The 21,395-nt window shown below is 43.7% G+C and overlaps 1 protein-coding gene and 1 long non-coding RNA gene across 2 annotated transcripts in view; one reads left to right on the top strand and one right to left on the bottom strand.

The window, feature by feature from the left end:
* LOC147000975 (uncharacterized) overlaps positions 1 to 21,395 on the bottom strand; it is a 240,714-nt gene that overhangs the window by 108,413 nt on the left and 110,906 nt on the right. The gene's annotated exons all lie outside the window — the stretch shown is intronic.
* On the top strand, positions 14,533 to 19,575 carry LOC147000978 (uncharacterized). The gene is given in 7 exon segments (XM_085831092.1): positions 14,533 to 14,714; positions 15,949 to 16,004; positions 16,517 to 16,577; positions 16,805 to 16,956; positions 16,959 to 19,361; positions 19,364 to 19,458; positions 19,460 to 19,575. Coding segments are annotated over 7 exon segments (3,012 nt in total). The 3' UTR covers positions 19,523 to 19,575.

The following is a 21,395-nucleotide window of genomic DNA, read 5'->3' as shown; positions in this document are numbered from 1 at the left end:
CCACCACAAACTCTCCAGGGAGTGCTGCACAGAGTCCTGGGAGGTTCAGAATCTATATTCTGCAGTCCCAAGTCCTCCAATAGCCAGGCAGTGGGAAGGAAGGGTCAGTGCCTACAACACAACCAAACTGGTTCTGACAAGGTGAGAAGGCGGGTTAGGGAGTCACATCATCAGCAAGACTAGGAAAACTAGGCTGTACCTGGGTGCTGGGGGAGTAGACAGGAGCAGCTCTCCTGAAATCATGCCTGAGCACACTGACTCTGCCTCTGTAGCCCCAGAGTGAAAACTTAACCTCAGTTATAACAGGTCAGTTACCAACTGTCTCAGCAACCTCGCACCAACTGAAACTACTGGTCAAGACCTAATTGGTCACATGTCCAGAACTTGGCCAATCAGACTGGCTAGCGAACCAGGACTCTCCTGATTGGTCATACTAAGGTCATGTGACTCTGCTATGCACATGAGAAGGTAAATGTCCCTACCACAAGCAAACAGTCATTACAGCAGGGTTAAGGAGAGAGGCTTTGCATGCTCTGTGCTTCCTTTCCAGGACTGTGACTGCTAGGGTGCACCTCCCCATCCCATTGCCTCTGTCCACAGGAGAGCTCACTCACTATTCAACTTCCTTGCTCATATCCTGAAATACAGACCTATTTCTGAAGAGCAGATTTTTGGTTTGCTCTCAGCTGTGGGTCATCGCTGAGTACAAAAGCCTTCAGTTATGTATTCAGTCAGTGATCCTTCACCTTTCACTAGGGATCACCTACTGGGTCCAGAAGACAACAAGACTCTAGGAATTCCTGTCTTCAAAAAACTCACGGTATAAAGGAAATAGTGAGACACATGTAAACAGTGTCTATGTCTACAGTGTGTACTGTGCTTTGCCTCAGAGAGGGGGCTCTTAATGCCTGCCATGCCATGTGTGCTAATACCATTAACAAGTGAACTCCAACGATTTATCATAAAATAGTTATGGCTTGTCATACTTGGTTTTGCTCTCAAAGTGTCTCAAAATTAAATGTTATTTTCCACTGACTTTTCTGATCATTCATTGCACTGCTTTACTGATGGATAATTTTAATCCAGAGATTTTCACATGATAATGTTGCCTTGATTGAAGGCTCTGCCCACACTTTGAAAGACCCTTTCCCAGAAATATAACTCTTAAATCAGTCTTGTTGTTCTGTGATGCCTGACTCCATTATCTGTTATGTAATTTATTCATGCTCCACATGTCAATCGAGACTCAGAAGAAAGACAATCTCTCACCCTTGGAAGGCCTGAACCCAGGAATGAAGCTGCTGTTGTTGATTGCAGAGAATACTGGCAAAGTATTGGTGGAGAGTTATTCATGGCCCAGTACTTAGGGATGTATTTGACACAGTGCACAAGTTGTAAAGCAAGGCCTGTCAACTAGCAATGCAAGTGCTATCTATCAGTGTACTACACCTGGTGGTTTATGTAACTCCTCAGTTTTTCCAGGAGCTCGAACAAGGCAGTGAAGAGGTTGCAACCCATGGAGATCTGCGAAGTTCTTTAGGGTACACACTTCAGCTTCAACGTGGACCAGCCATCCTTACCAAGGTGATGCCAAAATATGGCAATGCCACACACAGGATGACCTCAGGAGAATGTTTGCACTTAAACTCATCCAGAAGAAAGTTACACTTGGAGTTAGAGTAAACCTTAGGCTGAGCAGTCAGTGCAGACTTTCCTTTCTCCAACCCCTTAGTAGGTGGGAAGTTAGCCATTATTCCTCTTTCCACTCACTCTGAGGATTCTGATTATTATCTTTTCTACCTTACTCTTTCCATGGGGTATCCATTGTAGATTGGCTCCCTACAAGCTCCCTACCATCAAACTGCAGATTCATCTCAAGACATCCCTGAAATGAAATTGCTTAATACATATGAGGAAACATCATTTGGTACTGTACAGAAGGCCTGGAGAAAAGAAGGGCCCTGACCTGTCATGGAGTGCCACAGGCTGGCTCAGTCGGCTCCTCAGCCCCCTGGAGAAATCCGGTTGCTTGTACTCCGGTTTTGAAGGAGTTGGTGAGTGACAAACAGACACGAACACCAGAGAGTGTTGGAACTGAACGTAATTTTTCAAAGTGAGCATCAGAATTATATTACAGAAGAAAACAAGGAAATTAGGTGATACATTGAGGTCATCTGATGCATAATGATTCTTTACACAAAACAGAGTAATGCATACATAAAGACTGGCAGGAACCAGGCCGTGGTTACGATTGAGATAAAAAGTGGCCTTATCTAAAGTAAATTATTCTAGGAGCCTGGTGAGGATTTCATAACCTAGTCACAATTCTAGTCTATTGTATAACCCACCAACAGGGGGCTTCTGCTCTTGCTAAACTTTTCATGAATAATGCAATACTCTAGTTCCTCCTTAAACCACAACCCCCTACTTCCTAGACCTGTAAATTCCTGCATGTGAGAGTGACTCCCCTGTTATTCTAAGTTTACTTTGTAGAACTTGCCCTGAGATTTCTACTCTTACCCAGTAAACTGCAATGCCTGATTTGTTTCACTATCTCTTTCAACACTGAAGGCATTTTGTCTAAATAAGTCAAATCATTCCTTGGGGGCACCTATAATAAAACAATACTGAAAGAAAACACTCTAAGCCTATCATCGACTATGGCCAGGACATATCTGGACCACATCCCTGTTATGGAATGACAAAGACTCTCCACGAGACCAGTTTCTGTGAAACTTTTTATCTCAGGACTAAGGTCAAGCTTTTGGACTTGTCATGCACACTCTACTGGAGTGGGTGTGGCAATGGAGCCACCCAGGATTCAGAGAATCATGATGCCAACCAGTGTTACTTGCCTGTGCACCTGGAAAGTCCTCAACTTATCTGTGTGACCAGCTGCCCCAGGAATCCCCTCAACACCTCTCCTGCGACTTAAGTGAACTGTATGTCATTCATGATGCTCAAGGTTTGGGCAACCAGGTGCTCCCTGGAGAAATGATATCACAGAAATAATCATTTCTGATAGGTTTGCCTCAAACATACCCTACTCTTTCACCAGTATCCCTAAAGTTTTTCTTGAATTTGCTTTCAATTTTTTTATCCTGTTTTGCCTTAGTTGCATTCTTCTTGTGTCACCAGGTCTAAATCTCACTGCCATCTTTGGTTAGTGTCACTCTAACTGTTCGAGCCCCTTCATGCACAGAAGGATGTAGTACAATCTCAAAAACGGAGGAGAAGAAAAATAAGAAAAAGGAATATGAAGAAAAGGATAATGAGAAGGAGATGAAGAACAGGAAGAAGAACAAAACCACACTTGAAGGGACAAAGCTGTCCAGAAATCATTATCACCAGGGTCACTGCACACACACACACACACACACACACACACACACACACACACACACACACACCATACATTTTAGGATCCCAAGATGCAATGAGAGTAACTAGGAAGGAGCAATATACATTTCATTCCTGTTCTTGGATGGAACTGGAGCACCCTTCAGGCTGGCATAACTTTCTGCATGATACTTAGGTCTGGACAAAGAGTGGAGTTAATGTGTATACACTATCAAAAGCAGCAGGAGCTGTCACTTTGTCTCCAGGATTAGCTGATAACTGCTTATATGCCTGGGGTCACACATGAAGTCCAACTCTGCTTTCAATAGGTGTACCCCTCAATTTTAGAAACCCAGGAAGATGCAAATATAGAATTCCTTCCCAGGCAAATTGGAGACTATGGATTCTAAGGAAAGGCTCTCTAACAGACCTGGTTCTTAGCCTGGTGCTCTGAGTATGGGAACCCCAGACCATCACAGTCTCGGAGTGACTTCTGTCAGAGCAGGGATTATGCCTCCAATGTGTCTTGTTTTGGAAAGAGGGGAAATACTAGGAGACCAGTGTCTTCCTGTCTTTCCCTTTAATTGAGAGTTGGGTGGAGTATGATCTCTTTGTGACTGTGCAGGAACCTGAGTTAGACCAGGAGAGATGGTCTAAAGATGGTCTAGAGATGCTGGAAGCAGACCTACCTGGATGTTGCTGTATACCAGAGTATTGCAACATGTAAGAGCAGAGGCTCCTGCTGCCATGGTAAGCAGAAATCTGGTGCCCCTGGGATTGGCAGCACTAGATGCTGGTTTGGAATCCACAGCCACATTAATGCACCATGAAGTCAGGAGTGAGATGAATCTCCTACAGGAGACTTGAAATTTAAGAGACCTGGGGTGAGTCCTTTTCCGGATTTGGTTACTTTTGATAAATGTGGCAAAGTTAGGAAGACCAGGTTCTTGACCAGGACTGGTCTTTGGGCTCCTGGACAATCCAGAACAGAGAGCTAGAGTTCCCCCAGAGCTATGATAAATTTCAGGTCCAAAGGACAAACAGGACTCCCTGAGGATAAGTATGACCAGAGGCAAAGTGCTGCCTTCATGAGTACACTTCAAGTCTCTTCTTCATATTTCACTTCATGAAGACAGATATCTACATCATTGACAATGAACTCACAGAGGCCATACCTTTGTTCATAAGAGCACAAGTGTATTTACAAAAGAGGTTGGTCAGGAAAATGTTACTAAATTTCTAGGTGTGATAATCCAGGGTGTGCTCTACTTCCTGGCTCCAGAGGAACTCTGATAAATTCGGGAAGTCCATGAAGAGGGAGGGATGACAACATTGCCCACTGACATCTTCTCCCCATGAATGTATGCTCTTCCTGTTCTCATTGGCAGACCTTGGTCCCTCTGAGACTGGAGAGCAAACTCTCTCCTTAGGCTGTCCTAAGCTCAGTTCACAGTGGAGGAGGATCCAGCAGGGACACCTGTGAAACCCAGGACAGCATGGCTTACTCGTGGTCTCCACTGCAGCCCAGGAGGACACAGCTTACAGTAAGCATCAACTGCAGTGCAGAAGAGCATGGCTTAAAGCCTGGGTTCACTGCAGCCTCCCAGCTGGACTTCCCCCACTTCAGTTCATGAAGATGAGTAACAGGAAGGTTGAGACCTCTCCTTCTCCCAGGACACGTAAGGAAATATTGGACTTGCAGGGAACTGAAGATGTAACCTTGACACCACCTAGGAGATGAGAATAATCAGCATTTGGATAAGTGCATAGCCTGCTGTAACAGCGGTTTGTGCCATCACATCCCCCAGAATAGCTAAGAGCAGGGTCTAGTAGATGCCCTTCATGCATCCCAACTAGAAAACTTCTCTGCAGGCTCCCCTCCCAGCCATGCTCCTGAGGAAAGTACCCACCACTTGTCAAAGACTCCCTGTTCTTTGTTAAATACTAGTCAACAACCTAGTACAAAGTATGCTTTTTCCCAAGTCACGTGTATGATAGAATGATTCAGCCAGGGCAGCTCTCACTCCCAAACTCCCCTTTCACTATGTCTGGTCTCTCTGCATATTAGGGGAGAGGAGAGGCTAGCTTCATTCCTCCCTCCCTAGTGAAAAGAAAGATATGTAATTCTTAAATGGACCTCCATGAAAGCTGACTCCCTAAACTGATCTCACATGTCCAGGAAACATGATATTTGGGGATTACAGAAGAAATGCAACTGGCCCTATCCCAGACAACTGGTTGTTATAAAAAGAGACAACAGACCCAATCTGTATAGAACAGCTTATTTAGGGAAAACAGCTAACTACCCCATCCTGCCCCTCCTAAACCCCTTTCGCACTTCTAGATCATTAGCGGCAAAACTGCTGTTTGCCTGCACACTAAATAATCTGACCCTGATATGCCCTGGCCAACTGTAGCTGTGTACACTGTATTATACATTCATGCCCCATAACACGCTATAAATCAGGCCCTGTTATACACTTCACTAGGGGCAGCCAGCAGCCTAGTGATTCTACAAACTCTGACAGACACCTCCATGTCAGCACCACACACCCACTTTTAGATTGCAAGCCTCCAAGGCACAGACCCTTCAAGTGTAATGAAACAGTATCCCTGAAAGGGCATCCTGGAAAGCCTGTTACACAGCAGCACATATGGCATTTACTGTGGATGAACAGGAATCATAGCAGGGCCAGCTGGGCACCCCTGCAATCCACAAAGAAACTGGCTATTGAGTACTGTTACACAGCTCTCCAGCACATAAACTTCTAGGTACCATGCCCTCTGCCCTCCCCATTCTGCAGGCACTGCTAGACAGATACGGGCCTTGTTAAATAACCTCCCCCACCCCTTTGATGACACTCCACAGACACTGTTATGTATCAGGCCTGTGGCAATCCAACCCCAGACTATACTCACTGTTGTTTCCTTAACAACTTCACAGAAATATGGCAGGAATGTTTTGACCCACCAGCTCCTGAAAAATAACATGATGACTTACCTTTATTTATTGTCCCTAAGGCCTTAGCTTGCTGCCCCACAACAAGCATGTATAACTTCATTAACCCCTTTGGTCTAATTCACATTTGCCATGTGTCCCATAACCTCATACTCAGTACATCTGATTTCCTGCATGTCTGGGTGGTGAATCTCTCCACCTCTCAATGCTTCCCACAGTTCATCTCTTGGAACAGAAGACCCATCTTCCATATTCTGTACAGATATAGGCCTGTGGGTCTTTCTTAAAGCTAATCAGAGATACCTTAACAGATGAGGAAAGACAGAGATAACCTACCACAGTGCACAAAAATGCTACCCCATTACAGACCTAGTTGGGTGTCAGATTTCATCACCACCAACACCCCTGTTAAAAAACACCCCCAGCCCAACACTCCCTCCATACTTTCCAGCACCATGGGGTCTCAATGTAAGGTTGGGCTGCACAAACTTCTGGAGCCATACATTCACAACTAATTGCCAGGCCTCACTGACCTACCCCCTTTTCTTAAACCACACATGCTGTGTTTGCTGATACTCTTTCACCATTGTCATCTAAACTACAGTGGTGTATGTGATGCCCTCCTGTTAAAATTTATACATATCAGGCTTTACAGGACTACACCCCCAGGCTGAAATTTCACATACAATGCTAGATATCAGAGTCTTCTAGACACACGTTCACCTCTTCTGCCACCCCACAAAGACCACTAGGCATCATGACCTGCTGGACACACAAGGGACACTGCCACATACACACAGTGTCAGGGCATGTAGTCTTCCTACTCCACAATACTGTTAGAAGCAGACCTTGCAAGATATTACCCTGTGCTTATGCCAATGCCACAGTTGTTTGGCAGGACTTGCTGGGCACCCATTCCCTGGAGGTTGCATGTTCAAATATACTTCTTGGTATCAGGTCCTGTTGCATATTTATCCCTAACCAACATTCTCTCTTAGGTATCAGCCTCTGCTAGTTCTCCTCAAAAAAAAATCCCAGGTACACATTAGATATCAGGCCAGCAGGACATGTGTGCATGCATGCACAGACAGACACCCACACTCCACAAAGACTGCTACGAATCAGGTCCTCCTGGACACCTCTCCCTGATCTCTGCCACCACATACACACTCTTATGCACTGGGCTCTGCTGCACAACTTTTGTCTACCCTCCATACTTTGTGACCTTGATTTATTGGATACTACCCCACACTCTGTGCTAGGAATAGGTCGTCCTCTTGAACATGGTCCCTACAACCCTGACACCACAAATATTTATTCTTTAGGCCATGCTAGCTGGACTCAGCACAGTTGCTCTCCATTTTAAACTTACAGGTGTCAGTCGTCCTGGACTATTCCCTCAAGTGACAACCCACATACAATGCTAGCTATCACGCCCTACTGGATACCCTTCAACTCCCACAGCCATCCAAATTTACAGTCCTAAGTCTCAGTCCTCTTCACCCCTATTGCCAACTCATATATACTAACTGCTACCAGGCAACAAAAAATATACCTTCTTCTCAGTGCCTCATGGTACCTTCTCCAAAATTGACCATATAAACTCTCACAAGACAAGCCTCAAGAGATACAAGAAGATTGAAATCATCCAATGCATCCTATGAGATCATCACAGGGTAAGGCTAGACTTCATTAACAATAAAAACACAGAAAACCCACATACCAATGGAAAGTGAACAACTCTCTATTCAATGACAACTTGGTAGGGAAGAAATAAAAAATGAAATGAAAGACTTCCTTGAATTCAATGACAATGATGATGACACAGAAAATAAAAAGAAGGAAAACCACCTAAACATTCCCATAGATAGATAGCCCCTACAGAAACAGAAAAAGTCACTAAAAACCTCCCAACCAAAAAAAAAAAAAAAAAAATCCCAGATGGTTTCAGCAGAGAATTTTATTGGACCTTACAAGAAGAGCTAAATACAAACACTCCTCCAAGCCTTCCGTAAAATAGAAACAGAAGGAACACTACACTACTTATTTTATTCTATGAAGCCACAATTACTCTGATACCCAAACTACACAAAGATCCCACAAAGAATGAGAACGGGTTTGCTTATGAATATTGATGCAAAAATACTCAAAAAATTCTGTAACACAGAATCCAAAAACACATCAAAGCCATCATTCACCACAAACAAACAGGCTTCATTCTAGAGATGCAAGGTTGGTTCAATATACAAAAATCCATTAATATAATACATTATATAAATAAATTCAAAGAAAAAAGAATCACAGAACATATCATTAAATGCAGAAAAAGCATTTGACAAAATACAATACCTCTTCATGTTAAAAGTACTAGAAAGATCAGGAGTTCATGGTCCAAACCCAAATATAATAAAAGCAATATACAGCAAACCAGCAGACAATATCAAATTAAACGGAGAAATACTTGAAGAAATCACACTAAAATCAGTAAGGAGACATGACTGACCACTCTCCTTGTATCTATTCAGTATAGTTCTTGAAGGTATAGCTAGAGTAATAAGACAACAAAAGGAGATCAACAGGATACAAATCTGCAAAGAATAAGTCAAGGTATCTTTACCTGCAGATGATAAGATAGAATACATAAGGAACCCAAAAAATTCTACCAAAGAACTTCTACAGCTCATAAATATCTTCATTCAGCACAATGGCTACATATAAAATTAACTTGAATCAGTAACTTGCATGTTTACCAATGATAAAAGAACTGAGAAAGAAATTAGGGAAACAACATACTTTATAATAGTAGAAATACTATAAAATATCTTGGAGCAACTATAATCAAACAGGTGAAGGATCTATATGACAGGAACTTCAAGTCTCTAAAAAAGAAATCGAAGAAAAACCAGGAAATGGATTGATATTCCATGCTCATGGATTGGTAAGATTAACAGTCAAAATGGTCATTCTACCAAAAGCAATCTACAGACTCAATGCAATAGCCACCAATATTCCAACACAATTCTTCACAGACATGGAAAGAGCAATTCTCAATTTCATATGGAAATACAAAAAAAAAAAGGATAACTTAAACAATTCTTAACAATAAAAGAACCTTTAGGGGAATCACCATCCCTATCCTCAAGCTATACCACAGAGCAATAGTGAGAATAACAGCATTATATTGGTACAGAGACAGGCCGGTGGATCCATGTAATAGAATTGAAGACACAGAAATAAATTCATATACTTATAGATACTTGATGTTTGACAAAGAAGATAAAAATATACAATGGGAAAAAAAAGCATCTTCAGTAAATGGTGCTGGTTTAAGTGGCAGTTGTTATGCAGAAAAAATTATGACAGATCCATATTTGTCATCTTGCAAAAAGCTCAAATCCAACTGGATCAAGGACCTCAACAAAAAAACAAGATACACTGAATCTAATAGAAGAGAAAGTGGAAAAGAGCCCTGGACTCATTGGCATGGAGCAACATTTCCTAAACACAACTCTGACTCTAAGGTCAAGAATTGATAAACTGGACCTCAAGAAACTTAAAAGCTTATGTAAGGCAAAGGACATAGCCAATAAGACAAATTTACAGCCTGCAGATTGGAAAAAAATCTTCACTAACCCCAAATCTGATAGAGGGCTAATATCTAAAATATATAAAGAACGCGAGAAGCTAACCTCTAAAAACCCAAACAACACAATCAAGAAATGGGGTATGGAGCTAATCAGAATTTACAACAGAGGAACCTGGAATAGCCAAGAAGCACGTAAAGAAATGGTCAACATCCTTAGTCATCAGGGAAATGCAAATCAAAATGATCCTGAGATTCTGCCTTACACCAATCAGAATAGCTAAAATGATAAACTGGGGTGACAGCACGTGTTGGGGAGAATGTGGAGCAAGTGAAACTCTCCTCCATTGCTGTTGGCATTGCAAACTGGTGGACCACTCTGAAAATCAATCTGGATGTTGCTCAGAGAATTGGAAATAGATCTTCCTGAAGACCCAGCTATACCTCACTTGGGAATATACCTAAAGATTCCCCATCATGCCACAGGGACACCTGTTCCACTATGTTCATAGCAGCCTTGTTTGTGATATTCAGAACCTGGAAACAACCCAAATGTCCCACAATCAAAAATACATACAGAAAATATGGTTGATTTACACAATAGACTATTATTCAACTATTAAGAATGAGGATATCATGAGTTTTGCATGCAAATGGATGGAACTAGAAACTGTCATCCTCAATAAAGTAACTCAGACCCAAAAGGGTATATACTCACTAAGAAGTGGATATTATCCATAAAAGCAAATAATAGATAAATTACAATCCAAAGAACTCAAAAAGGTTAACAATCAGAAGATGCATCCACCCAGTTTGGACGGGAGTGGAAAGCAATCTCTGTTGTGGGGGGCAGAGAGAGAGAGGGAATTGTGTAGGAGAGGAGACAGGGAAGAGAAAATGGAAACATGATCATAATTGAGGTGGGTGTCAGGAAACAGTAGTGAAGCCTAGAGGGCCAGCAGAAAGAATGGAAACAGGCAAATTCAGGAGATAGGGGGTGACAGAACCCTCCAGAATGTACCAGAGACCTGAAGGTGAAAGATACCCAGGACATAGATGGAGGGACCTTAGATGAAATTCTTAACAGTGGGGAGAGGGAACTTGTAGAGTCCACCTCCAGTAGAATGACAGGGAATCAAGTGGAGGAATGGGGTTGCTATCCCACAGTCAAGTACTCTGTCTCAGAATTCTCTCTGTATAAAAGAAATGGAGGATCAAAAATGGAGAAAAGACTGAGGGAAAAGAGGTCCAGTGACAAGCCCAAATTGTTATCCAACTGGAAGGGACACTCCAAAGCCTGACAATACTACTGATGTTATGGTGTGCTTACACACAGAAGCCAGCATGGCTGCCCTCTGAGAGGCCCAACAAGCCATTCAAAAAGTCAGATACAGTTACAGTGAACCAAAGGACAGAAGCTGGGGTCCCTGTGGTTGAATGAGGGAATAGCAGGAAGAAGCTGAGGAAGAGGTTGACCCCATAGGAAGACTAGCAGTCTCAAACAAACTGGGCCCCCAAGATCTCTCAGACAACGAGCCACAAATTAGGCAGCATACACTAACTGATATGAGCTTCCCAACACATATACAGCAGAGGACTGCCTGGTCTGGCCTCAGTGAAGAAGATGTATCTAACCCTGAGACACTTGAGTCCCTATGGAGTGGGGTGGGCTGGGATGTTGCAATATCTTCATGGAGATGTGGAAGGAGGAATGGGGTGAGGAACTGTCAGAGGGCAGACTGAGGAGGGGATAACAACTGGATTGTAAAATGATTAAGTACTAATACTAATACTTATAATAAATACTTACAATAAATAAAAAAAAGACACCATTAAATTTGCAGGCAAATAGATGAAACTAGAAAATATCAACCTGAGTGATGTAACATAGATTCAGAAAGGCATGCATAGTAAGTAGTCAATCACAAGTGCACATTAATTACAAAATATAAAATTCCTCAATTAACAGTCAGAGAGACACTACAGAACATGGAGGGCCCAAGAGAGGATGATTGAATCACATTCAGAAGAAGTAATACAATAGACATCAGAGGTAGATGGAAGGAAACAACAGGGTGGGAGAGGGGTTGGAGGAGTAGCAGATGCAACTAGATGCAGACACACATAGCCCAACATTGGGCAGGGATTGGGGAGTATTGTGAAAGAGTTGGGGTAAGGATTGAGGGAACAATAAGGGTCAAGGACACTACCAGATGACCTAGTTGACATAGTCAACTAACTGGGGCACATGGGGGCTCACAGAGACTGTATCACCACCAAAGAGCTTGCAGAGTTTGGAAATTGGCCCCTTACACATTTGTAGCAGGTGTGCAGGTTAGAGTTCATGCAGGTCCCTGAAAATTTGAGCAGGAGTTGTCTCTTTTGGATTTCCTTCCCTCAGCTGCACTGCCTAGGTAAGCTTCAGTGGCACAGGATGCACTGCTTCCAGTTGACTGTTGAGGCTGGTTGGTACCCAAGGAGGGGGGGGGGTGTCTGCCCTCTCTGATGAGAAGGAAAGGGAGTAATGGGCAGAGCAATCTGTGAGGGTGGGACTGGAAGAAGGGATTACATTCAGGATGTAAAGTGAGTAAAATTTTAATGGAATAAAGGAACTCAAATAGCACAGAAAAGAGCCTAAAAATTGAAAATGGAGTAACATGAAATTAAAAGGTCTTGTACAGAAAAAGAAGCTGGCATCGCAGGCATAGATGGTCAGAGATAATCCCACCAATGAAATTCTGTGTGTGGCCTGAACATTTAGAATCTACAAACAATGGTGTTTACTAAATATCAAAATTAAACCAATCAATAAAGGACTAAAGAATAGTTTTTAAAAGGTAATACACAGGGGATGATAATTACTCTACCAATACTTCAACATTCTCAGCTTTTCAGGTTAATTAAGTTTCAGAATATATAAAGATACAAGAAATTAGATAGCAACAGACAAAATAACCCAATCATATAATAAGGTACAGAGCATAATGGAAAATTCTCAACAGGGAATACTTCAATATTTTTTGCCTTCAGGTAGTTAAGATTATGGCAACACTGAGATACCATTTTATTTAATGACAAAACCTAAGATTAAAAAAAAAAAAAGGAGAAATTTTAGCAACGATGAGGGAAGGGACATGTCAGAAGCTGCAATTGGGTGTGTAAACTAGAACAGCCATGGTGGATATTGGTACAGAGTTTCCTGAAAATAGAACTACCATAGGATCAGGTGTAATATTTCTGAGCATGGACTCAAAGGATGCAGTCTACATCCTTCCAAGGACATCCATGCACATCCATGGTGATTGTGGTCCTACTCCCAATGGCAAGACAATTAGGCATTGTAAAAATACTTAAATAAATTCTATTAGAGTTTGCTAATTTGAAAATTTGAATATTAAAGGAAAGTATCCAAACACTACTAAGCATTCAAACTATCATAGGCGGTTTGGTTCTTAATTAGCCACATGCATTCTTATGGTTAGGAAATGAATTTCATTTTCATAAAATTCTGTACCCGAAGACAAAAAGGTACATTAGTTTTGATTATATTAAATAGTAACAAATCTAAATAAATAAGTGACAAAAGGAAGCTTTGTGTCTGACTTGAGACAATCCGTGATCACAGAATGAACAGATAGGTTCTGCAGACAGAAGACAGCGTACAGTGACAATATCAAAGAAACAACTCAAGTTCCACGGAGAAGCTCACTTTGTCAAAAACTAAGAATCTGATCTACTCAGGTAGGTATCTTCTAGGAGGCAAACATACAATGTAACTTTCTGGTTGACACCTGAAATACACCTGAAAGAATGTTTGGCTGAAGCAGACACAGGTGAAAGAATGTTTTCTATAGGAAACATATGAAATGACAAATAATGTTTAGATGGATCATTAATATGATCCCACAGAAAGTGGGAGCTTGAAGTTTGGTTTGCCTCGCTCCATTTTGCTACTCATTGCAAGTGTAAAGCTTGTATTGGTTCACATTACAATTGCTGAGCTTCACCCATGGAGTCCTCTTACAGAGAAACTCACCAAAGAACTTCTAGTGAGATTCCTGAGGATTTTGCTGCTTCCTTAAACTCAGACCTCATTGGCAGTCTCACAGATTCGTCTGTATTCAACTGCCCTCGATGACTCTTGTGTGGTGTCTGCCCAGTGGTCTGGTCTGCAGGAACTGATTCCTGTTTGGTGTTTGCTAGGGAACTGGACTGAAACCAACAAAGTTTGTAGTTGCCCAGTAGAATGATTTCTATACAGGTCTGCTTCCCCCATATCCTAACAACCTTTCTTTCCCACTTCATCTAGTGGCTTGTGGGCTAGAGGGAATTTAACCCTTGTTAAAGTAAGCTGAACAAAACAAATGCCTACACAGAGGAGCACTGATGCTCAGGGATAAGGAACAAAACATGGCCAGAGGTCTATTTATGCCTGACTCAGCAGCAGGATTTGGGAAAAAGGAAGCAGGAAAAGGACACAGGAGGTGACCTTCTCCTGGAGGCTGGGGAGGGGCTGTGGCAGCCTCTCTACTGCCAGCAGCCCTTTGTGATGAAGAGGCCACACCTGTGTGATGTGCCCTGAGCCCTCCTGACACATCTCACACTGCACTCAAGGACTCAGTAGCCTGAGAGCTGCATTGCGATTCAGAAGATGGAGAATTTTCTCTCTCTGATGAATAGAATTATTGATTCATGGATGAGCCCCAGCTCCATGGACATAGCAATGGACATGACCATTGGCTTTATGTGTGGAGTTGGGCTCTTTTTCCTACTTATCCCCTTCCTGAAGGAGTACCCAGTGTCACCAGCATCTGAGAATGAATGGAAAAAAACCACAGGTGAGGAGAGCCTTGGTTTACACACAATGGGGCAGCAGTCTGTTGTTCATGGCTGTTGCTTTCACATTTTCTGGGAACACTGGTTTAGTGACAATTTTGGTATTTTTTTTAACAAAAAGGTAACATAAGAATAAAATCTATTGTTTTAGTCTCAGGTATGAGATGTGTGGCTGCCTCAAAATGTTCACAGCAGCTGAGTATGAATTGCCTCATGTTCAAGACAGGGAATGATTTTGCTAGCAGTTGATAGTTTGTTCTGGTAACTTTGGGAATTCTGGGGATATTTCAGAGAATACATAAATGCTAGTTCCCTGGAAGACATGGTGGGTTGTCCTTTGATGTTGGTTTTTATCGCTTGCTTGTGTTTGAGCTTTGATCAGTAGTTATGTGCATTGAAGACAGAGGAAAACGAAATAAGATATATTGAGAGTGAAGATGAAATATCCCCAAGGCACTCAACGCCCCCAATCAGCAGGAAGTACACTAATACTAACGACTCTGCATTTCCCCTGTGTGCCTTTCTCCCCACTCCTAACAACTGTTAGGGGACAGAATGGGTGGAAGAAAAGGGTGGAGAAGGTGGTAAGAAAGACGAACATACAAAGTAGCTTATGTCTACTACAGACAGTAAGTGCTAATCTCTAGAAAGAGTCTGAAGGGTTTGACAGGCAGGGCAGAGGGGAGAGTGGTCCTGAGGTGTCTGCATGAAGCTCACAGACCATCAGTCCATGGTGGCAGAGAGGCCAGTAAGGATCAGTGAGGCTCCATGGACATACATTTCTGAGTTGGTGGCGACACAGGAGAAGCTCAGAGGAGATCATCTGTCCTCTGTTCAGGCGCTTGTTTATGTCTGGGCTGAGCTGATATGAAAAAGGTGATGAGAACATGAGCCTCAGATAAGGGCTTGAGCCTCCTCTGCTCTGAGGAAGCAGGTATCACCTGACAGCCCAGAGGCAGCTGCAGAGCTCAGCCTTGGGTAGGATCCCATCTGAGAAGCACAGACTGAGGCATCTGTGGTAACTGTGGCATAGACAGTGCCTTCTCCTGTTTTTCCTAACAAGGTGACAAGGGAAATGTGTTTATACACAGTATGAGTGAGTAGAGGATGGATGAGAGAACACTTTTTAGAAAATGTAGATTTCATGTATTTGAGGACCAAAGAGACCAGGATGCTTGTCTACCAGAGAAAGGAAGAAAGGTCTCCAGCTCATTTGTGTTGTTTCTAACTGGCAGGATGTGAAGAGGTGGCAGAGGAACACCAGGAAGAAAACTGCTACTGGAAAAGGTAGGCTTCTGCTTTCCTGTGGAGAGAAAATTCCTCTAGCCTAGCCTTTAGTGAAGAGGACATGGTATATAAGAAAGAAGTGGGGGCGTGTGGAAATGAAATTAGAATTATGGAATCCCCAGGTAATGGGATGGAAAGGAGCTGTGGTTGGCCTGGGATGGGTGCTACACCTGGGAGTGTTGTTCAAGGCACTGGAGTGATGCTGTGACCCTAGATGGGGGCGTGGGCACCCAGGTTCACCTGACAGCAGGTAGCTTCAGTCTCTCAAGTGCATTTCTCTTTCAGATCCTGCGCCATTACCATGTTGTAATTGGTATTATAAAGGTTGAGGTAGGGGAAAGAAAAGCGTACATGGAGAGATGAGGCCCGTCCATTCCCCTTGCTCACGTTCAGTGCTCCGTCCTTGCACTAAGGTGCTTGAGCATTAGAGTCCTAGCACAGGGAGTCAAAAGTGGATGCCTCACTCCTGTATGTTCTCATTCCTCATCCTGATCCTATTTAACTACCTCCAGGTTGTACAGATGCAGGAAAAAATGCAGAAGGGACCGACACACCAGCACAACCTATGGAAATGTAAGAAATCTTTGTCTAATCGAATTTTCATACCAGGATGTGGGCTCAGGGTCTGTGCATCTTCATTCTGGATATGCTATGCAGGGTGGGATTCAAAGGAATTTTAGTTGGATGTGAGGCTTAGGGGCATAGGATATGTAGGCGATGGAGGTGCCATATTTACACAGTTGGATGGGCCTCTTGATCCTCTGATTGGGGCTGATGCTTTTGCCTCCTGTCTTTTGCAGCCCCAACAAGCAACGTTACAACAATCTTAGTCGATTTTTCTGGGGTACATTCTCTATTAACTCTGAAGCAGTTGTGGCTACTGCCCATGAGCTCAGAAGCCCTTCCTTGGGAAGACGTAAATCTGTGAGGTTTACTGATGACAATGACCCTGAGGAGCTCCATCCCAGGCTAAAGGACTTCCAAAGCGTTCCCAGTATCAGCCATTACCTCACCACCTTGTGACACCAAACTTGGTAGATGAGAAACCAATCCAAGAAAACAAAATCCTCACAAGATCTACCCCAAAACAAACACCTCCTTGTTTCAAAAGCAGGGCCTATGTGGTGCCATATCCCACCACTGAGAGAAGGATACAGGCATCCCTACCAGCTGGAAGCCTGCCTGGGAAACATGGACCATATTCAAAAGAAACCAAAGGTTATGATGAGCAAAAACAACAAAAAACTATTAGCAAGCCCACTGTCAACTTTCCCAGGGGCACCCTGCTTTCTAAAGCTATCAGGCCAGCCACCATCCATCCTGAGCATAGCCGGAGGCTCCAGCTCCATAAAGAGCCAGAGAATAATGAAAAGACAACTAGAGTCAGAGAACAACAAGGAACCCCATTCAGATTCCTCCCCTACAGGAAACCGACCCAGGTACAGGAACATTTCCCAGCAAAAAATGTTCATCATTTTAAAAATAGGTCTCAACTCTCCCAGCCTGCCCAGCCCTCCATCCTCAATTCCAAACCCTACAAATGTAATAAATGGAAGGGGTCTGTGCCTACAGGGGTGCCCTTAAAGAAGGACATAGCAAAGTCTGATATGCATAACACCATCAAGAAGGACCTTGGTATTGGGGCACAAAAGGTACCTGGCACTGCAAGCAGCAGCCCTGGGAAGGAGGTAAGACCCATCAAACCTGTACTGAGGACAGAGAAGGTATCCTCCATGAAACCTGCTGAGCACTATTCCCTGCCTGAGTCAAAGACAGCATCAAATTTCACAGAGCTTCCAGTGAAACACAGGAGACCATATCTGCAGATCCTTGAGGCAAGGGATTTGAAAACACCTGGAGTTCCAGCCTCAAACCTCCCCCAGGTTGTGTATCCCTCCTCACCCATCAGCAATTCCAAGGCTGCCAGGGTCTTGGAAAATTTGCATCACCAGGATCCAGGAGGGACAAGAATGCAAAGTGCATCAGCTTCAAGGCTAGAGAGAGGTGAATTTATACACTCACTTCCAGAGGCTCAGGAGACCCACAGAGCCCCTCCACCTGCTGCCAGCCATGGGGCCATAAAGTCTCATCTAGATCCATTGCCAAGATACCTATGTGTTCAGAGACCTGCTTGCTACTTCCAGGCAGCAAATCCCCAAGAGATCAGGACTCTCTGGGGCACTGGAAAAGCCAGTCTGAAGCCAAGTAGCAATCCCAAAATGTCCAAGCATGCACCACAGAAGACCTTTCAGGAGGTGGAATCAAGACATCGCCCCTGGTGTATGACAATGGAAGGCCCTGGAGAAAGGGTTCGAACTTCAGCAGCCAAACAAACTACAGTGGAGGTGAAAGATGAGCCACCTCGTGCATGGAGAGTGAGTCTGGGATCCAGTGAGAGTCACAATGGCAAGGACATCAATATCAGACCCAGAGACTTTGGGTCTTTAGGGGCCAACAGACTCCCAGCCCATGTAAAGATACCTACCTCACAACAATTGCAGGACTCAAGTCCGAATATTTTCAGTACAAATCAGCAGCCAAGAGCCTGGCCTGTGAGTCACCATCCAGTTGGCCCCAGTAGAGCCCACCCTGCTGATATCAACTTGCCTTCAACAGACTCTCTGCTCAGCTTCCAGAATACAGGCTTCATGAGGAGACACCAGAGGGGTGATATTCAAGAGAACAGGGTCCTAGCTGATAAGATCAAACTTTGGGATCATGATGGGGTTCATCCCCATGTAGAGAGCCAGAGTATAAAATCTATGGCCATTCGCCTGGCAGAAAGGCTTGAAGAAGTAAGTCCTTGGATCCTGAACTCAATAAAGCTCAAGGATACATCCAAGTCTAGGATAGCAGAAAAAAGTGAGGCTACTTCTAAAAGCTATTGGAAGAACACCTTATTTAATGATTTACCAGAAAGAAACCTCAGCAAAAAAGACAGTGGTCAAGGGGATTCTTTAAGGATTGATCACCCCACACCAGCTGCTGAGCAGACAAAAGGATTAACAATTAAAATGGTCATCCACAGGATGATATCTGCACTGAAATCCCTTGTGGATGTTCTGTTCCAGATCTTGGAGGACACTGAAGGGGACCCATCAGAGGTACAAGGGTGTGAAGTGGAATCACTGACACCCCAGCTGACATCCCACTCTTCTGAGAGTCTGTATGACACAAACTATAGCAGACTGGCAAGCAGGAGGAGCTGTGGGCATTCCAGCCCTGAGGTGCATAACTATTCTTTCACATATAGAGGAATGGGAGACAAACTGAAGTCACGGCTTAAAGCCCAAAGAGCCTGTGACCCATATATGAACCAAGAGAAGAGAGGGATGTGCTTTGACCAGCTCCACATGCCCAAGGGAAAGAATTTCCATTTGAGTACAAGAGAATTGGAGCCAAACAGGAGCCAGGTCTTGCTGCCCAGCAAGCCTCTGACTCCAGGTATACCTTACCAGAATAGGTTAAGGAGCAGGTGGCTCAGGCCATCCATGCCTTCCCACACCAGGATCTTCTAGAAGATGTCCCATCTTGCCAGCCATTGTCCTGGTAATAAACTTGGTTTTCTCCCTACAAGGAAACTCTTTCTTTCTGGAGCTCTTCCTTGCCTGCTCATGACTCCTTCCCGGACAGGAGCTGCTTCTTTCTTCCTGCTATTGTCGTTTAGCACTATAGTTTCTGTCCTACAGTGATGGAGCAGAGGAAGGTCAGCATTGCGTCAGCCTCCATGCACTTTAGAGAGAGACACAGTAGGTGGGAAGGCACAGTCACTTACAGGCATCATCCTCATACTGTCCCATCACTGTGCAGTTAGTATTAATCTTTCTGTCATAACAGAGGCTACATGTTTTCCTGGATGACCCAACTGTCTGAGATATCCACCCGGGTCTGTGGCCCAATGTTTTCTCTTTGCTGTCCCACCTTGATATATTTGTCACTGTACAGAATGATGTGCAGAGACAACAATCACAAAGTTTAATCCCCAGTTGCAAGATAAGAGAATATCTATCTGCATGAGTAGGGCAGGGACAGAGAATACCTATCCCAGGAGACCCTACTCAACTTGAAGCAACCTGAGCCCTTATCAACACTTACCAAAGCCTGGGTGATAGGGCAGTGACTGTCCTTCCTCTCTGATGAGAGCAGGGTCCAGAGTAGATCCCCATAGTCTGCCTTTCTCTCTGACAAGAGCAGGATCCAGAGTAGATCCTGCAGTGTTGGACCATGGGTGGTTACTGAGCGCCATGTCACACAGGCCTGCCCAGTAACACAGCAAAGCCTGCAGAGAAACCAGAGACATCCCATTGAGTCCACTCAGTGTCCTCCCTGAAGACCTGGATCCATCCTGCCCAGGCCATCACCTTGCTGATATGAGGACACGCAGCTCACATGATGCTGTACCAGTGCCACTCTGGTGTAGACAATGTCTCACACCTTGTAGATTGTTTCCTGGAAGGTTTCTATGCAGGTAAACTAGAAATCTACATTCCTACCTTACAATCCTTCAAGCTCTGAGGAGACCAAAGGCACTGTCTGCATCCATTGTTTATCAAACTTTAACCATGCCTCTTTTCTCCCATATTTTTTTTCTTTTTTTTAAATATTTTATTACGTATTTTCCTCAATTACAATGCTATCCCAAAAGTCCCCCATACCCTCCCCCCTCTCCCCCATTTCCCCACCCACCATTCCCATTTTTTTTTTTTTTTTTTTTGGCCCTGGCGTTCCCCTGTACTGGGGCATATAAAGTTTGTGTGTCCAATGGGCCTCTCTTTCCAGTGATGGCTGACTAGGCCATCTTTTGATACATGTGCAGCTAGAGTCAAGAGCTCCGGGGTACTGGTTAGTTCATAATATTGTACCACTTATAGGGTTGCAGGTCCCTTTAGCTCCTTGGGTACTTTCTCCAGCTCCTCCATTGGGAGCCCTGTGATTCATCCAATAGCTGACTGTGAGCATCCACTTCTGTGTTTGCTAGGCCCCGGCATAGTCTCACAAGAGACAGCTATATCAGGGTCCTTTCAGCAAAATCTTCCTAGTGTATGCAATGGTGTCAGCGTTTGGAAGCTCATTATGTGGTGGATCCCTGGATATGGCAGTCTCTAGATGGTCCATCCTTTCATCACAGCTCCAAACTTTGTCTCTGTAACTCCTTCCATGGATGTTTTGTTCCCAACTCTAAGAAGGTTACAGTGACCCCACTTTGGTCTTCATTCTTCTTGAGTTTCATGTGTTGAGCAGATTGTATTATATATCTTGGGTATCCTGATTTGGGCTAATATCCATTTATCAGTGAGTACATATTGGTGAGTTCCTTTGTGATTGGGTTACCTCACTCAGGATGATGCCCTCCAGGTCCATCCATTTGTCTAGGAATTTCATAAATTTATT

This window comes from Mus caroli, unplaced genomic scaffold, assembly GCF_978045245.1.
Source record: "Mus caroli unplaced genomic scaffold, Mus_caroli_1 scaffold_15, whole genome shotgun sequence".
Taxonomy (NCBI): domain Eukaryota; kingdom Metazoa; phylum Chordata; class Mammalia; order Rodentia; family Muridae; genus Mus; species Mus caroli.
Note: the sequence above shows the minus strand (reverse complement) of the source record. Positions and strands in the feature narration are given on the sequence as shown.